The sequence below is a fragment of the Salvia hispanica genome, chromosome 2, assembly GCF_029641045.1.
Source record: "Salvia hispanica isolate PSC_SH4W2 chromosome 2, Shi_PSC_v1, whole genome shotgun sequence".
NCBI classification, from domain to species: Eukaryota; Viridiplantae; Streptophyta; class Magnoliopsida; order Lamiales; family Lamiaceae; genus Salvia; species Salvia hispanica.
Genome location: NC_142693.1, coordinates 41095178 through 41115159, shown reverse-complemented (window position 1 = coordinate 41115159; position 19982 = coordinate 41095178). Strand labels below are relative to the sequence as shown.

At 34.0% G+C, this 19982-nt stretch overlaps 1 protein-coding gene across 1 annotated transcript; it reads right to left on the bottom strand.

Annotated features, from left to right (window-relative positions):
* Positions 1-240: 240 nt before the first annotated feature.
* Positions 241-5756, bottom strand: LOC125193464 (ribonuclease 2). Its single transcript, XM_048091613.1, has 9 exons — positions 5408-5756; positions 5180-5208; positions 4884-4957; positions 4126-4227; positions 4012-4015; positions 2582-2673; positions 1087-1248; positions 833-929; positions 241-498 (listed from the first exon to the last, which is right to left on the bottom strand). The coding sequence occupies exons 1-9, from the start codon at positions 5635-5637 to the stop codon at positions 452-454; spliced, it is 837 nt and encodes a 278-aa protein (XP_047947570.1). The 5' UTR covers positions 5638-5756; the 3' UTR covers positions 241-451.
* Between the last annotated feature and the right edge of the window lie 14226 nt (positions 5757-19982).

Below are 19982 nucleotides of genomic sequence, written 5' to 3'. Positions count from 1 at the left end.
GAAGACCAGGTTATACACTATTACTTGGAGAAGAGGAGCAGTAATGGGTGTCAAAAAGAATGCCTACGTAATATAGAATTACATGCTATATTTCCTCCTTTCAATAATTATAAATAGATGTCCTTGCTTTGAAGGAAAATTCGAACGGTTTTGCCGAGGCTTTCCATGAAGGAAAGAGGGCCTTCTTTTGGATAAATAATCTTCATTTTCAATTATATTTCACATTTCATTTACCAAGTGTTTAAACAAACTTAAATTTGCTTCATTTCTCTACACCAGGAAATTCATATCTCACGTCTCCGTACAGTATAATATGGCATGATACACATCTTAAGTTAAACATAATACATACTCCATGTAAACAGGTTTTAACTGCAGATGAATTTCCTGGAAATTTTTATTGCCTGATAGGCGTAGCAAGATGAGTCGCGTCTCCTCATCCTCACCTCGTTCAGATGGATGATTTCAGAGTGGGATATGCACGGCTGCGTTCAAGATCTGCAACCAGAAAGGGTTCTTACAGGCATAAGTGACGCATAAAAAGTAGAAGCAGAGGCAGACGTAGCTTTGATGAGCTATTTTGTGATAACGAGGAAGGAATCAAACAAGGTGATCTGAACTACTATATCGCATGTACGACATATAATTGGGAATTTGAAGGATCAGATGACTAAAGATGCTCAAAATGTCAGGTCTCCTATCATCAAGATTTTAGCTTTAAAAAGCCTGTTGTAGGAAAAACTGCTGATTTCATAAGTGAGAAAGAGTTTATGAGGTGATGTACTACTGAAAAATATGGTGTATAAGTAGGAGGATAGAAAATTGAACTTACTTGACGAGGCAAGATCCGGCAAGGAGACATAGGTGGGGCATTTCGATGCAGTAAGTGTGCCGCTGTTTGCGGTGGTTCCAATCACACAATCACGAGGCTGCAAAAAAAGCGAGTTAAAACAATTTCAGACTAGTGACTACAGTCAGCAGTCAAATAGTTAAGTCAAAAGGGATTATAGCAAGCAAGAGAAGGATGGGAAAAATAAATAATACTAATGATAAGGGAATTCACAGGATATGGATACATGGTCTAACCTTAAAAGTCTTATCGAAGCATAAGTACAGTTCCTCCAAAGCACCACTTGAGCATTCAACTTCTGGAGTTGCCTGGAAAGAATTTTGAATGGCTGAAATAATGCCTCCAATCGGATATTTTTCAGAATTAGATGCTACATATCCTTCTTTTGCCAGAATTTCCTGCACAGATTAAAACACATATCAATTAAGGCAGGAGCGACTTAAATGGAAAATAAAACATGCTTAGCTGTGATTGTAACAGTCACAATCTGAAATGTTATTCTCCAATATAATAGGCACTATTCCATGGAAATAAAACTAGTATAAGAAATTCACTATACTCCAATGGAATATATATTAATCATCACAAACAAGTCAGGCCATAGCATTAGTCAACTGATCACTCGTAACCAATGCTCATTATCTGTTCAGTTCATGTCTCACGGGTAACCTGTAGATGTCTGGAAAAAAACTATACCCTGGCTGCAAGTCACTTAGAGAAACCAGCCTATATTAAAGGCAAAGATAATAATAGGGGGACCCTTGGTTAAATCCTTCAATGGCAATGGTATCGCAATTTAATAATTTTTAATAATGGGAGTAGCTAGGAAAATGGTTATATCATGGACATAATATGATTTCAGATACTACATACCAAGAACCATCATTTGGAATCCCTCACGTATATTAAACTCTTCCATTTTAAACCCAACCAACTATCCTTTAGTTAACACTAGCCATGTCTCCATAGGCATACCTATATAGCATAACTCGAACTCTGTTGGGGGATACTGAATATGTGCATGTATACTAATAACTACTGTTTGGGTTTGTTGGAGCTCCTAAAAGATAGAGAGGAGGGTGGAGATGGATCTTCTTTAATGACTGGAGAGCACAAAATAAAAGTGAAGATGGTGACATTGACTTATCCGTTGACTGGCACATGCTACACTTTAATACTCCCTCCGTCCCACAAAAGATGTCACACTTTCCTTTTTATTTTGTCCCACAAAAGATGTCACATTTCCCTTTCTGGAAAAAATTCTCTCTCATATGAATATAAAAATTATATTTTCTCTCTCCATTTAACACACAAAACAAAACTTCCTAAAATCCCATACCGTCCCACAAGTGTGACATCTTTTGTGGGACGGAGGGAGTACTTTAACTAGCTCAACGTCCATGTGGATCTATTATTGTTGGAAACAACATGAGAGCAGAACCAGCTGGACCCACATAGGCCATATCTTGAATAAAAAGAATGATCATAAAACTAAGTTGAGGCTATTTGATCAAATCAAACTTTCCCTTAGAAGCAGCTCCCTAAATTTGTACTCCACTTTATGAGCTTGTGATTACTACTCATTAAGAGGCAAACAAAGCTACTATTAATATGAGTGGGCAATGCAACATACTAAATATCCATGACTGTACATAAAAAGCCTGATGAAGACATACAGAATTTTCAAGGGGCAAAGCAAATACAAAAGCATTAATAGGGATAGCGCCATACCGTGACGTTATACTTGAAGTACAAATTAAGAGTTGTCACAAAGTAATTGTATTCATCTCCTGTTACTGAAGCAGCACATGTTCCATGTTTTTCTACAGACCATTAACAAAGAAAATAGTTAGGTTATTCTGCAATAATTTTACAACATATAAAATACTATATGCACAATAAAGAATAAACACAGACAACACATGTTTATACGAAACCAATGATTGAGATTCTGAAGTTCTGAAAATCAATATCATTGTACATCTCGTAGCTACTAGGAATGCGGTATAATTCAGAATGAGGGACAAGCAAGGGTATGCACAACAGTACTTTGGGTGGTACGTTGTATCAGGCTATCAGAGGTAATTCTTAGTGACTTAGGTGGAACATTTGAAAAGTGCATTTGGCTTGATAATTAGAAAATTGTACTTCATGATGTAAAAACTCTTAACATAAAATTAAGGAGTATAATGAATTCTTGTTACAAATATAGATATTAAAGAAATCGAAGTGAAGAAAGGGACATTTCATTAGACAAACAACTATGACATTAAAAAAAATATTTATGTTGACTAACTGACCATATAAATCACCAAAGGCCTTATCTGAATGTGTAATGGGGTCACCCATTTTAGTGATCCAGATCGTGTACCCTAGTGATGCAGATCGAAAATGACAAGCATGAATGACATATTCCTAGGAGGAGGAGCAATCCTGGTAACTAGAGTACATCTGCTTTGAGCAGCACAAGCACTAAAAGATAGTGGATGGTTCAATTAGTTCAAATGAATTTTACTCGAACCAAATTTCCCTATTCGAAGTGTACGTTCTTTATGTTAATTGACAGATGAAGAACCTTACATGAAAATTCATAAAGACTATTGTATTGTGACATACAGAAGCTCAGGTACATGAAAATACCTAGGGCTCAATATTATATTCTGCTTCTCCGGTTGTACATAAACCTAGTAGATAGACATAACAACACCTACAGACTTTAAGAGCAAATCATGCAAAGTTGCAAAGAATTTTCAAGCTTCTTGATGATTTATGAAATAATTTGGTCTATCTAGGTTTCTCTATTATAAGGTCAGGTTGCTGAGAATTAGAGCAGAGTTGGAGGTGAAAATAGGATTATACCAATACTAGTATACAGGTTCGATAAGTCCAATCACATGTAGTCAGTATCATTAAAAAATGTTACACAGAATATAGTGCTGGCCTAGTCTGGACGGGAGACGCAACTAAAATGACTAAAAGAGAGATAATTATTTATGCCATAGCAAGGATTAGGCAATTCAATTGCTATGCGTAACCAGAAACATTATCTCAAGTCAATGTCAATCTAAACATGTGCAAGTCAGCGTGTGTATGATCAGCTTTCTGAGATTAATATAGCAGGATTTGACAAAATTAGAATCTGTACTTCAAGAGATGCTTACCCCACTTTTTTCCAGACGATTGCAGTCCCAAAATGGCAAAGGGAAAGAAGAACTTATTAGTTACGTGAAATATTATCACAAATTATTAAGTTCAGCAAAGATAAATCAACAAACCTCATGTTCCCAAAATAATCCTTTTCCACCATGGCAGTTCGCTGATTTACCGCAGCTTAAAGTTGGCCAATACTTATACAGTGCCTCACGCAATGTTGAAATCTGCAGGTTAACAGGTTTCATAAGATATGACAATGAGTCATAATAATAGTAATAGCAACAAGAAGAAGAAGTTTTATGAAGGGCAGTGTTCATTTTCCAGGAAAAGTAAACACACCCCTGTGTTGCTTAATGAGTAATTAATACTTAGAAAATTGAGTTCATTAAATCATTTTTTGTAGAACTAAGGAGTCTGAGAACACAAATTATTAGGATTGTATGAAAAGTAAAGACCCTGAAATATGATAGGGATCAGTAAAGTGGGAAAAACCACCCATGAAGACACTCACTCTCCCCCTCAAACCAAACCCAGACCAAATTTTGTGAAGCCAGTGAAGCTTCTAGGAAATTGTCTTACTCGGGATATTAAACAATGATATATCTAGTGAGTCCACAAAAGGAACTAATATCTTGGTTATCACTAGAAAACAATGATCATGTCGGACATGAACATTATGAAACCTATTCAAGGGCTCAAGGTTATCCCTGGCAGCAACCAATGTCCTTCACAAGAAATCAAATGATGAGACACTACTAAGGGGGCAAGTATTTGTGCTCCACTTCTCTTTCCTTTGCCCAAATCAAAGTATACAAAAATTTTATTTGCATGAAAGCACATAATAATTCTCATATGTTTTCAAACTATAGCAATTCTGTACCTCTTTAGCATCAAATTTTTTACCCGAGCAACACGAAGGCCAAGATCCATCATTGTAATCAGCCCAAAGTCCATCTGCAAAGAAAAAGACAACATCTCGTCATCTTAATTTGCATCACTAAAGCGGATAACAAATTCTTTTATCATTATTTATATCCCAATTTTTTGATGCACAACATTCTGTGTATGCTCAAATTGCTCATGCAGATGCAATACGCAGAATTGAAAAAGCAAATAGTATATGATTATATGAATACTCTAAGTTTCAGTGTAAACCATGTAAATCAGTGCACTTACGTATTGTAAACCCCGTGGGTCCATTTGACCTGCACAAATTAATAAAATCAGAAAATTGAAGAAAGGTTCATAGAAGTGAGCAAAAAAATCAATATAAAGCCTGGAATCAATCTACACTAGCCAATTATCAACAACCGAAGCCAATTACATCTGAAACAGAACGAGCAAACACCAAACGCATGCAAATTTTGGGGAAATTTAGCTATGAAGAAAGAATAGTGAAATTACCCCCGGCAGCAGCCATTTTGGGCACAGCATTTACTAGTTTTGCGGCAGTAGGTGCCCGGCCACTGGAGAGCGAGCTTGAAGTAATCGAACTCCCTCTGCGCGGCAACTCCTCTCAGCAGCAACTCTCCTTGAACATCGCCGGCATTGGCTACCGCGACGCAAACCAATCCAATCGATAAAACCAGTGCAAAAACTAGGTGTCGAGGCGCGGTGAGATCAGAAGGGGTCATGGTGTTGCGTGAGGATGGCGAATTGATCGAGATTGGTTAGTTTGAATTGCGTGTGATGAAATAAGTCTGGGAGAGTTGTTTATATATGGTGAAAGTCCACGGATTTTTGGACTGGTTGGTGTTGGTTACTTAACGATAATGTTTTTCCCTTCATATATATTCATTCATATCAAATGGAATATCCAAACGGTTATTATCACTGAGAATTGACTATTTATGTGCCGCGATTAAATGTAAAAACTGATATTATGTTACTTTATATATAGTCGATAGTTTTGTTACTTAATTTACACGGTACATTTTTCGTATATTTTACGATTTCATTAAATTTTTTGTTAAATGAACAAGAATTTAAGATATATAAACTATAAAAAAAATGATGACTTGTGGTTGGTTTAGTTAATATTTATGTTTGTTGCTAGTACTTGATATCGAATCTCGTATGGTGATGGTGTTGGAGAAATACCAGGAAATAAAGTAATCAAATGATATCGACAACAACGCTATTTGAATATTAAAAGATAGGTCCTCCTCTTTACAAGGCTAATTGTTGCAATTCTATTGAACAATTGATTGATGCCGATTTTGTGTGGGAATATTCGACAGATCCTCTGATTTATTCTAAATAAAAAATAATGGCTGTAAAACGTGAGGGTTATTTGAATATGTGATTTTTATACTATGATTTTTAATATTAAAATTATACAACTAGCTAGCTGATCAAGTAGAATGAAAAAAAAATTAAGATATTAATTATTAATAGACTACATCTAGGTGTAGTTAGGACTTAGGTGCCCGAGTCTACCCGGTTGTGTAGAGGCCTCTGTATTATCGGCGTTGGTCTAAAATTTCTAAATTTTGTTTTAAAGTATATTTTTAGGTATATTAGAATATTTATCGGAACTTTTACATAATAATTTGTGATAAACTTGGATAAATTTAAAAACATTACCAAAAAAAAAAAAAAATAGGTTAGAAAAAAAATTTATTAAGGGCTTTAGCCCCACCCTTATTATACATGTGTCCGCCCATGCCACTGGGGTTCCTTGGCCCGATCCTTTGGCTTGGACTCCATGTACCGTTCTTCATTCTCCAAGCCTCGTGCTTGTGGGTCCCTCCTTGTGTACAAACTAGTTGAAACATCATTGATTAATTAGAGGCCCTCTTATAATATCCTTCATCGGGTTTGGCTCATGATGCACGCCACTTGTGGTCGCAGCAAAGGTCATTTCTATAGTGTTACCTTATAATAACCTTTATCCATGCATTTGAAGAATAAATACTTTCTTGAAGGCAATATAACTACTGCTAAATAACCATAGTTTAAATCATTTATAAGCACTCTTAACTTGAGACATTTAACCGTCCTAGCATGATTCATAAATTGTAATAACTGAAGCTGAATGAAGTCTAATAACTTCTAAACTGTGCTAAGTTTTTGTATGACATAGTCTAAAGGTTCTAGTATAAGTTTAATTTCTCCATTGGGCTATATGTTGAGGAGTACTAGACCCTGTCATTTGGGATTGATCATGCCTCTGATAAATAGTTCAAAAATCTTTACTTTGATATTCTCCTCTATGAGATCGTATGCATTTGATAACCTTACTTTACTTTCTCCACTTTAATTCAACAAAGAAGCGTCTCACTTATGGTGGGACAAAGGGTGTACTATTTTTGCCGGGGGTTTCTTCGCGGCGCTCTCTCAAGGACTTCGGTGAAGAAAAACCCAAACACTGTCAAGGTGCGGCATGTGATTTGTGCCGATTAATGGATTCTGATGACAAGAAGTTTGGAAGAGGTAAGATTGTTAATATGAAGGTTGTAACCTTTTGGCTGTTCATCAGCAAGGCATACAATTCTCAGTTGAGTTGTCTTTGAAATTCAAGTCAAATATATGCATAACACAAGTGTTTATGTTTGTAGCTGAATTGCAGTGACTTCTAGCATTGCATTGTAAGTATGCTGGGGATTGGATGTTAGTTACTGAGTAACGAAGACTCAGTATTCCCTCTATTAGATGGCAAATATTGGTCATGAATTCTGGTTGATAACTAAAATAGTCTCTTCACCAAAGAGATGTAATTGTTCACCCTTAGTCACAGATGACTAAATCTATTTTTTCCTTATATATGGTTAGCAAATCCTTTTAGTCATATACATGGAAGTTTCTAAAAAAACTAGAGGGATTAGAAGCGTATCTGGTGAACTCTTCTATTTGTTGGAATTTTTATTACAGTTGATCTTTCTAGCTGAACTTTTTACATTGATATCAGTATCACAATCTGTTGTCAATGCTTGATAGCACTTATATCATCTTTCAAAAGATTGATGCTCATTGTTTGGAATATTTGATTTAGTCTTGTTATATTTGTAGCCTGAGAAGAGCACTCCTATTGTTGCTGGGAAATCAAAGAACGAGTCTAAAGATAAGGAGAAGAAGCATAAGGACACAGACAAAGTCAAGGACGAGGAGAAGAACAAACGATAAACGCGATCATCATGATCCTGGAAATGACCACTCAAATAGACATCATGAGATTGAGAAGGTTTGCAAATTTAAACTACACATTTCCTGCTTCCTTGAATTCTAACTGAGGAACTAGCCTTTTAATTCATGTAACGAGTATTTCCCGTTAGTAGTGTAATGACCAAACTTAGAAGTGTATAGTTTGAATGTATGCAAATGGGGAATCTTAAAGCAACATGTCATTCTTTCTCAATTTTTTCTCTTCACCAGAGATGAAAACATGTGATTTAGCTGTATCTCTGCTTGTGTAATGATCCCATTGAGGGTGTTGATTTTATGATGGGAAATGCTATGTGGCCACATTATGGCCAGCCATAAACTGGTTTTATAGCAAAAAAATCGGTTTATTTAAAATTTCCGGTTTAGTTAGTAATTAATTTTACGTTTATATCCTTTTTATATTTGGCTCTTTGCTCTTCTTCTTTTCATATCCAAGCCAGTATTAGTTTCTCTCTCATATTTGGAGCCATGACATTTTGCGTCGTCACCACTCTCTCTCTCTCTCTTCTATCATGTTCAGCATTCTCTCCCCCATGTCTAGAGCCTTTCCCTCTCATCTCCACAAAAATATGAAAACAAAAAAAAATTGATGCAGCAGCGAGACTTTGAGACTGAAAATATCTGGAACCCTCACCCATTTTTAGTTTCTCTCTCCCATATCTGGAACCCTCACCCATCTCCACATAAATATGCAAAAAAAAGTCCCCATTTTGCAAATCGGCGAGAATAAGATTGAAAAAGAATATGCGCAGCAATTCTTAGTCACACATTTACATTTTCTTGGATAAAATTTGAATAGGTTTAGAGGCAAAAAAGCCCCGATTTACATGTTTTAGACAAAATTTGAATAAGTGGAGAAGTTCTCGAGAAAGAGTCTACGTAATTTTGATATTTTGACTGAAGTTCACAATCGATATAGCGGCGATGGGAAAGACTCCAATGTGGATATTTTTGGTTTTCTATGAAGGTATTTTTGATGTTCTGTAAATTTTTGTTATTGTTTTTGGTTAGATTCATTGTAAGATAAAGTAGAATAAATTTATATTGACATGAGCACGGTATGAGTTTGATAAAATGTCAGAAGGAGTTTATTAGAGCATCTCCAATGGTAGGCTAGCGACCGGCTAGCCGATTGACGTGGCTAGCCGGTCGGCTAGCCGAACCATTGGAGCAGGCTAGCCGAATTTCGGCGAAAAAACCGGCCAAGGCTAGCCGATTGCGTGTGGCTGGCCGATGCGCTGGCCGCCATTGTGGCGGCCAGCGATCGGCCAACGACGATTTTTAATTTTTTTTTTTAAAACCTATATAAACGCGATTTTAGTTTCATTTTCATTTGCACCGCTTGTTTTAACGAGTTTTCTCTTTCTCTAACTTTCTGTACAAGAGCATCATCGAGCGATGAGTAACGCGGGTGGTAGCAGTGGTGGTAGTGGTGGGGATGCTGAGGAGTACGAACGGAGGATGAACGAGGCTATGAATGCCTACATGAACCGCGAGATGGAGCGGTACATGCGTAGGGTGGAACAGCAGGCGATACCTCGCCCTCCACGGGTTATCTACCGCCTAGCAGTGATTGATTGGGATCACGCCGCTACACATCAGCGGCTGTACGACGACTACTTTTCGGAGAACCCGCGGTTTCCCGCACACATGTTCCGGCGGCGTTTTAGAATGCGCAGGGAGTTGTTTATGCGTATCGTTGGCGCATTAGAGCGTCGATATCTGTGTTTCCGTTTCAGGCACGATGCGGTTGGCAGACCCGGCCACACCCCTATTCAAAAGTGCACGGCGGCAATCAGGCAGTTGGCCTACGGAGGCGCGACAGACATGTGGGATGAGTACCTCCACATCGGTGAGTCGACAGCCCTGGAATGTCTGAAGTATTTCTGTGAGGGCGTGATGAACGTTTTCGGTGAGCAGTACCTTCGAAGCCCTACTCCCGAAGATTGTCAGAATTTGATGCAGATGCACGGGGAGAAGCATGAGTTCCCCGGGATGTTAGACAGCATAGACTGTATGCATTGGGAGTGGAAGAACTGTCCGACTGCCTGGAAGGGGGCCTACACGACCGGCTACAAGTCAAAGAATCCCACGATGATCCTCGAGGCCGTAGCTGATTACCAGCTGTGGATCTGGCACGCGTATTTTGGGGTAGCCGGGTCGAACAACGACCTCAACGTCCTGAACTCGTCTCCCCTCTTCAACGAGAAGGGCCAGGGCGTCGGTCCAGCCGTCTCGTTTGTGGCCAACGGCAACCGGCATGATATGGGCTACTACTTGGCGGATGAGATATACCCTAGGTGGCCTGTCTTTGTGAAGACGATCAGGCACGCAAGTGATGAAAGGAAGGCCTACTTTGCGGAACGACAGGAGTCGGCGCGCAAGGACGTGGAGCGCGCATTTGGTGTGCTCCAGTCTCGATGGGCAGCAATTAAGGGTCCAACGCGTTTGTGGGATGTCACATGCGTATCCCAAATAATGTACGCCTGCATTATCCTGCACAACATGATCGTCGAAGACGAAGGCGTACAACTGACTAGTTGGGCCAATGACGATGAAGCCGGTCCAAGCCACGGAACGGCCACCCCTAGCGTACGACGTGGGGTACCTCTCGATGAAGCCGTCCGCCTCAAGGAATTTGCCGACATGCGCCAAGTGGATGCTCATATTCAACTCCAAAATGATATAATTGAAGAGTTGTGGGCACGGAGGACTGCACGGCGATAGTTTTTTTTCTTTATTATGTACCTTTTTAAATGTAATTTTTTTTATCTATGTACCTTTTTAAATGCAATTAATGAATTTTCCCGTATATGTCTCGTAAATTTAATTCCGTAATTTAATCGTAATTTTAATTCCGTAAATGTAGTATATTTTGAATTATTTTTTTTGCGGCTGGCCTATGGCTGGTCTAAATCTGATGTGGCAGGTGGATTTTTAGTGTTGTTGACGTGGCAGGGAGAGAGAGTGGCTGGCCTATGGCTGGCCTAATAGCATTGGAGATGCTCTTAGTACTCCATTTCTTGCTCTACTCATTGCTACTGCCCTTTGTTGATCTCCAAAGTGTTCCATCAGGGTCATCCCTTCTCCCATGAATGAATAATAAGGGACAATTGGAGTGCAAGTCCAGTTATGCAATTAAAGGTTAGAATGCAAAAGTTATCTTCCTAATTGAATGGACAAACAAATGAACGAAAAAGGAGCAGGAATTTAAATGTACATTATACAACTAGTGGAAGCAGCATGCTTGTATTGATAAATGGACCAATAAATGAACGAAAAAGGAGTGGGAATGTAAATGTAGATGTTGCAGACAATTAATTGAAATCTTGCAATCAAAGAAGCATCCTATCTATCATACACAATTTTAAGTAAATAAAATCAGTAACTCCATCGCAAATTTTAACAATAAAATCTGATTCTCAGTTTATCTGTTTAATTGAATTTAAATTCACCTTACTTGTCCAATTAATCTAAAAATGAATGCAAAATGTAATAGATTAAATTGATAATTTGATATACATGTTTGTTTGACTAAAAGTAAAGTTGCCATGAAAAATTACTCCAAAGAAAATGAATCTCGAAAATATGATTTCTAACAACTCTACGTTTGGGTTTAGAAAATGTCAAAATATTTCAATTTTATATTTAATTTTATTTGGATTTTATATTTAATTTTATTTATTTCAACTAAATTAAGAAAAATGTGGAATACAACATAATATTAATTAAAAATGGATATAATAATAATTAAGCAACAAATAATCCCTGAATAAATTAAGTTTAATCTAAAAATCTAGTCAAAATTTAAAAGTATCGAATCCGATTATCTAATTTAATACTATTATATTAATTTGGTGTTTGATTCAATTGAGATATTAAATTAAACAATATAATTGAAGTTATATTCACATGAACAATTCAGTTGAACTTATATCAAAATTTAAAAGTATCGAATCCGATTATCTAATTTAATACTATTATATTAATTTGGTGTTTGATTCAATTGAGTTATTAAATTAAACAATGTTGAACTTATATCAAAATTTAAAAGTATTGAATCCGATTATCTAATTTAATACTATTATATTAATTTGGTGTTTGATTCAATTGAGTTATTAAATTAAACAATATAATTGAAGTTATATTCACATGAACAATTCAGTTGAACTTATAATCAATTGAACAATTTAATAGTGCATAGATTTACTTGAATTTGAAAATCACATTTATTGTTCAATTATATCTAAACATGCTATATAAAAAAAATAATCGATTAAATTGATACACTTGACAACTTGAGACTTTACTAATACGCCACTACTTAATTCAATCGAATCTTAGATCAAATTGAACAATTCGATTGTTTAAATTCACCCGATTAAAAGATGTAACTAAATAATTCAATTGCATTTAGAATCAATTGAACAATTCAGTAGTGCTTATATTCACTTGGATTCTTCGTTTGAATTTGAAATTCACCTTTGGCCAATTGCATCTAAACATAGTACTACTCCATATAGAAGGTAATCAATTAAAATAATACACTTTAGATTTGTTACATATACTACTTAATTCATTTGAATTTAAAATTTACCTTTATTGCCCAATTACATCTCAACATAGTATATAAAAGGTATTTAATTGATACACTGATACTACTCAATTCAATTGAATCTCAAACCAAATCGAACAATTCTACTATTTAGATTTAATCGTATAAGATGTGTCTAAATAATTTAACTGAACTTAAAACCAATTGAACAATTAAATAGTGCTTAGTTTCAGTTGAATTGTTCATCTAAATCTAAAATTCACCTTTATTGCATAATTACATCTAAACATAGTATATAAAAGGTAATTGATTAAATTGATTCACTTATGTTTTTTTTACTGTTACTACTCGATTTAATTGAATCTTAGATTAAATCGAACAATTCTACTGTTTAGATTCTGTTTAGATTCACTTTATTATAACATGTAACTAAATAATTCATTGAAAATTCACTCGATTATAAGAAGTAACTATTTAGTTGTTCATTTGAATCTAAAATTCATCTAATTGTTCAACTACATTTAAAACTTATAATAAAAAAAATTGCGGATTAATTTTCTCTAATTGAGTTACTAATACACTTATTTTTAACTTTTCATTTAAAAAATTACGCTTCATGCTAACTAAGATTCAGTATTATATGTTTCAAATTTATAAATACATTTTGTTAATATATAATTTAATTTTGTAGTATAGTAAACAATATATTAATCGATTGGGCATTTAAATAGAACTCAATTAATTAGTGTCTGCTTTGATTCAAATTCCAATTAGAGGGCTATTAAATAGGAAGTGGAGTAGTTATTAATGCAACTTTATTTGAAATATTGAAATTTGAAATAGTATACAGATTTCCTCCGTCTGAAAATTTGAGATGAGAATAAATAAATAAAAAAATAAGGCAAAGGATATATAAGTAATTTTAAGTCATCCACTAACTATAACTAATATTTTATTTATTAATATATACTTAAATTTACTAATTTAACCTTGTGTGGCTGGTCATAATGTGGCCATTTAGCATCACTCTTTTATGACTGTGGATTGAGTATGCACTTGGTGATATATGTAACTGTTTTTTTGGTACTGTACTTGAGCACAAAAGTGGTGACAATGAATGTGTGCTAATTTTATGCCAAGATAGAAAACGACCGGCCATATGATGAATAATTCATCTGAATAATTGTGTATGATAATAGTTTTTGGCTTTCATAAATCATTCCTATAGTTGAAGCTTGCATTATTGGCTTCAATCACGGAATATTATTTTACTGCTATTATTGTTTGCTAGTGGTAAATTTTGCACATGTAAATATGATGATTTAGCTTCTATCAATCATGGTTCTATTTCAAAAGACAAAATGTAATCACATTGTAATCGGATACACACTGAATAATTTTGGAACCAATTTTGAAACGGTGTTACAATTTCGAGTGATGATGAAAATGCATTTGGTTCGAATTTTTTAATACTATATTAGTAGATTCTATAAATAGTGTGTAGCCAAGATTAAGGCTGGCTCTTAACAAAACGAAAGAGGCATTATATGTATTGATAATTAGATAATAGAATTTGAAATATGGGGGATGAGGTTGATAAGCTGCTTATTTAAGATTTTATTCATTTATTTAATAATTTATACGTATTCAAAAATTTATGAAATGAAAGTTGTCACATATTGAATTGGGTGTGGCCTCAAGGGGTCCTATTGGACCGACCAATAATGTTGACATTTTGAGACATAAATGTGTGATTGTATGTCCACTTTTTCATTTGTTTGAATATTTACATATGACTCTTTTCAAGATTCTTTTTAGGGCCATTTCTTTTAAATGAGATGAATTTGGCTTTGTTTTTAAACACTCGAGATTTTGAATTTATAAATAATTTTTGTAGAATTGCAAATAGTACTATAGTACTTAGTATGTTTGAATTTATTTAATCACGTCGACTTGTATTTTAGGTATTGATGTGAACGTGCGATTATATGGCAAGAATACTTTCCCAAATTAAAATGTTCGTCAATATATATGATGTCAATATGCAATTGAGTAGTCTTATCTTCAAAACTTTTCCATTTATGCATGGAGAAAGGAGGTGGGTTTTGTAAAGCAACCATGTTTCTCTCTTTCCCTCAATACGTATATTAATTTTATAGTATTAATTTATAATTTTTCTTTCCTATCTTTTACAAATAAAGATATGTTGATCGTTAAGTATTTGGAAAGGACAAAAAATGCATGCACCAACTCAATTTCCTTTTCCTTTTTCCTTTTTCTTTTCACTTCTTTTGATGGTATACTAGCTAGATATTCACCAAGATAGAATCTTTCTCTTTACTAGATTATTAACATCAAAACTTAGCTATCCACTTGTAGCAATATCTGCTCTCCCGGAACCAACTGCGCTAAGTCCCTGCGGGCAAAATTTGCTATGTACTAGTAATATATAATGTGGTTGTTTTGCCGCATAGCAATTTGTGACACCACTTAATATAATTATCTAAATGGAACATATGAATATTTATAATTTAATTCAAATCATGCACAACGTATATCAAGATTTTATTATTTCCCTTTCTTTCATCATAGGAAACTACTATATGAATCTGATTTTTTGGGGGATATTTTAGATACAAAAAGTACATTTAAAAGTGATGATGTGTGAAAATTGAACACTTAAAGGGATTTGTGTGATTTGCTCCTATTTGTAAATTTATACTTGCAAAACAATGCATGCTCTAAAAGTTTTAAAAGACCAAAGAATCTAGGAAAAATAATGATAATCTAGAATAACAGAAATGGGTAGAATCTTCGAAACTTTTTTCTTACTAACTTACGTATGCAGCTACTTCTTTTGGGAAAGATTAAGTTTCCTTTTTCTCGTTGCACGATTAGACAAAATCTTGAAATGCGGAAAAAGCAAAAACAAAAAAAATTATAGAGAAAATTTAACTTAGAAAAGAATAAAGATTGATAATAAACATCGTTGAAAAGCCAATAACTTTTCCAGAAAAAAAAAGAAGAAAAAAGAAAATGAGCATCCCATACATGTATGTGTATATTTATTATTTCTTACACAATTAAGTAAAATTATGAAATTATTTAGGCAAAACACATCCGCATGTCCTTGTACTTTGATTATTAGCCAGATTAGTCAACATTTATATGTTTCGATGCAACAACAAGATGTTATTTGTAACAAGTAGAAAATCTTTCTCCTTCGGATCCTTGCTAAGACTAAGAGTGAAATGGTGGGATCCTTGTTTGTTTAATATCCTCCTTCCTTCATTAGTACTGGGACGCATATATCAAAAACTCAGTGTACACTTTGAATGGGATAGATTTCTTTATCAAATTCTAAAAAATTAGTAATTGAGGAGCCATAAAAGGAAATCGTTTAATCTGTAAAGTAAAAGGCTTCTACTTCTATTATAATTATCAATAATGTGTCCAATCTAAAGCCGCAAGCAATGTACTACACAAAGGAACTTGAGATAAAGTGAGGATATCAACATCAGGCGACAAGGCAATGGTGTAATACCATGCCACCCATTTGAGCCATGCCTTCATCCCCCCCCCCCTCCTTATTATGATAGGGTTTATATGGGAATAATGGATTTAATGATTCCTAAAATTCGATTCATCTTTTTTGACTATTTGTATATGTATTTGGTACAGTCATTTGAATAGTAAGGCAATAGAAAAGACTAATGGCTTATTCGTCTATCTACGGCCAATCTACGGTAGAAGAAAAGGTTCCATCAGAACAATTATTTATTTCAGTTCGTGGTTTCTCATCTCTTTTTTTTTTTTTTTTGAAAATAGGGGGTGTGGGGAGAAATGACAAGAAGATAAAAGACACACCTTCGTCAATCTGGATAAGCATAGGAGAATGATCTGATGTTGAGCATGGTAAGTGTTTCACCATAGTAGAGGAGAAAACATCAGCCCAAGCCGGATTAGTGAAAACTCTGTCAAGCCTCGCCCAAACAAAGTCTGTGAAGATGCGTTGTTAGGTGCTCCATTTTCTTTTCCCATTGAGGCCGAACCTAAACCTGTGCTCGAGAGATAGTTGTCCATACACTGATAAGGGATGTATGGATTCTCGAGAAGAGAGGAGCCGTGGTGGTCCCCCCCGGACCGCCGGGATCCCACGAGTGAATCGAAAGTTGGATCTACATTGGATCTCACCCGAATCGCCCCATCTATCCTCCTCCTGATGATAGGTTTGGTTTCAAACTCCGGTTCGAACAGGAGGATGTGAAGAATTGATTGCTGATTGCAATCAAAATGCAACCAATTATAATGCACTCAATGTTTTCGATGAAATTTCTAAATGAGATTTGGGATACTGTTCTTGCTTCAAAACAGCCATTCCTACTTCTAAATGAGATGACATATCTGGAAATCTCTGCGCTGCAATTTCAAAGCGTATTGAATATTAGGAAGAAGAACTTTCATAGGAGAAATACTTATGACGGCTAATTAGGAATTTATTTAAAGGAGGTTCACCTAGGGTAGGGTGTAGTATGTTTAATTATCAAATGCGAATTACATTAAATAAGATATGATGTGGAGTTTATTTTAAAATTATTGATGAAGTGGAATACATAAGATATGATGTGGAGTTTATTTTAATAATAATTGATGAAGTGGAATATATTTAACGGTTAAGTTAACGGATTGAATATAATCTGCTAAAAATGATTTATTGATATAAAATCTCGAAGTACAAGGACCAATTAAGATAAAAAAATTGTACACGAATCTATTAAAATAAATAATCAAAATAGAAGGACCTATAGATGTGTTTTGCCAATTATTTAATAAAATTCTATCTAGTTGTTATACTACGTAAAAACCAAAAGCTCTAATCCAAATGAGTCCACATGTTCCAAAATGATGTCATCTTATATCCTAATTAATCGTGATCACATTATTGTCACGTGTATTTTATTAATTTTCATGTTCAGCCAATTAAAAATAACAACCAACTACTATATATGAGGGTACAAGATGAAGATCTGGATTCATGTTCTCGAAAAAGAAATTTTAATGAGATTTATTGATGAATTAAGCTCATAAAATCTAATAATACGCTGCAATAAATGTCAAGGAACCTCTTAAAACAAAAGTTGACAAAACAAGAAAATATCGAAAATATGATTTAAAAAAAAAAGTAGCAAAATTTATGATTTCATCAATTGAGTGGTTGTTAGCTAACTATGAAGGCTATCCCATAAAGAAATTAGACCCCACTTTTTTTTTTTATGTCTGATCATGATTTATGGGAGGAAAGGTTTTAGTTTACGGTCTAATTTTTGGCTTAAATTTCATTAATGGTCCGATCTTTGTATTTTGAGATTTATCAGATTGAATGTACAAATTTTCCATCTACTCATTTGATATTGATTTAGTCAAAAAAAAAAGAGAAAAAAGTTAATAGAATCTTGAAATATGCATTAAATATAGTATACAAACTGAAAATGAAAATATTACTTTGAAAGTATAAGCATGCAGATGTGCAGTTTGTAAGTGCTAAATATGTAGTTCACTCTTTTTATTATTGTAAATAATTTAATTTTTTATTTTGGTTTTGCTATTTTAGAAATTTAGAAATAAATTTTCATTCTCAAATTAATACGTCATTTAGAGATAGATTATACTATCTTCATGCATAAAAAAAATTTCAACTATGGATGACAAAATTTAATTTAAAATTAATAAAGTAAGATAGAGATAGAAATATAGATAAAAAGTGGTTTAAATGATTTTATAGACTACAAACTTTATTGTGCAAAGGAGCGTTGCAGATGTTCTTTTCCAAGTTCATCAACCCATTTCTATTAATCAAGAACAAAACTCCACTATAACAGCTTGGATTTAAACTGCATTAAACAAGGGCGGCTTTACTTATTTTATTGATCTAAACCTATCAAGATATATTTCTTTTCTGCCTAATTTGTTGACTATTCTATGCGGCCCTTTAATTTTTTAAAAATCTTCCTAATCTACGGATGAGTAATATAATTAATTATATCTAAAACATATCGCTATGGACTGCATTGCCGGTATTAATTCTTGTAATAGCCAATTAAAGATTGGATAATATAATGAATAAAAATAAGCAATACATAATGTTAAGACCTTAAGCTAATAAACAAAATGTTTTGAATCATTATCATAAAATGTTCATATAGTATTTCGTTCTACCAAAATACTACTTAGATTTTAATATTTACATGTTTAATTGAGACTGTGTGATTTATTATTAGGTTAAAATTGCTTTGATTGTCACACTTTTAATAAACAAATTTATAATGTTAAGCATCTGAAACTATTAAACTTAATGTTTTAAACTAAAATTAAAATATGTTTAAGATCTATAATAGTCTTAATTTATTAAGCAGCACTAGACTAATAAATGTAAATCTATTTCGTCTTCATCTTGGCAGCCATATCAACGGCCCATTGTGGCCGACAAACTGTTTAGCACAAATCACTATACTATGACTAATGCTAATCGTAACTTTATATAAGAGTATTAAAATAATAATTAGAACAATCAATACTCTGTAATTTCACCATCATATGCGGAATAATTAAATATTTTTGATTTATTCACTTTGACATTCAGACCACATGAAAAAGACAATTAAATATATTTCGAAAAGCAGATGGATTAAAATTAAAATAAATCAAAGGTGAAAAGAAAAGAATCATAATTCAGTCATGGAAGTGGGTTGCTTGTTTTTCTTTCAAATGTGGTGGGGTAATATTTGTCTTGTTGTGTGATGATTTGGAGTATATATTTGTGTTATGAAACTGGTTTAATTACTTTGTATGGAAACAATGCACTCAAAAGATGCTCGTTTATAGTAATACAAAATTTGTACTAGATGCAATTCTTTGAAGGAATATTACATACATGTCGATGAATATTTATATGTAGCAGTATAACGTGCGTGTCATTTTGTTGATCAGTAAAGAGTGTCGGTGCTAAGTAAGTGCTCACTTATAAACAACTCAACTTACTGCTACTATTTTTAGTGACATTCCAAAGCTGCCCACATAAATATATTTTAATCCATTTTTTTATAGGTTTGGATCATGCTATACCAATTCCAATTTCCAAGTTAATAGTAACATTAAGTTTAGCTTGGCTTTTTTAGAACTATTTTGAATAAGTGAGTGTAATTAATAGTCAATGACCTACTAAATTGTCGTAGCGTTATATTAATGAAATGAATGTAGTAT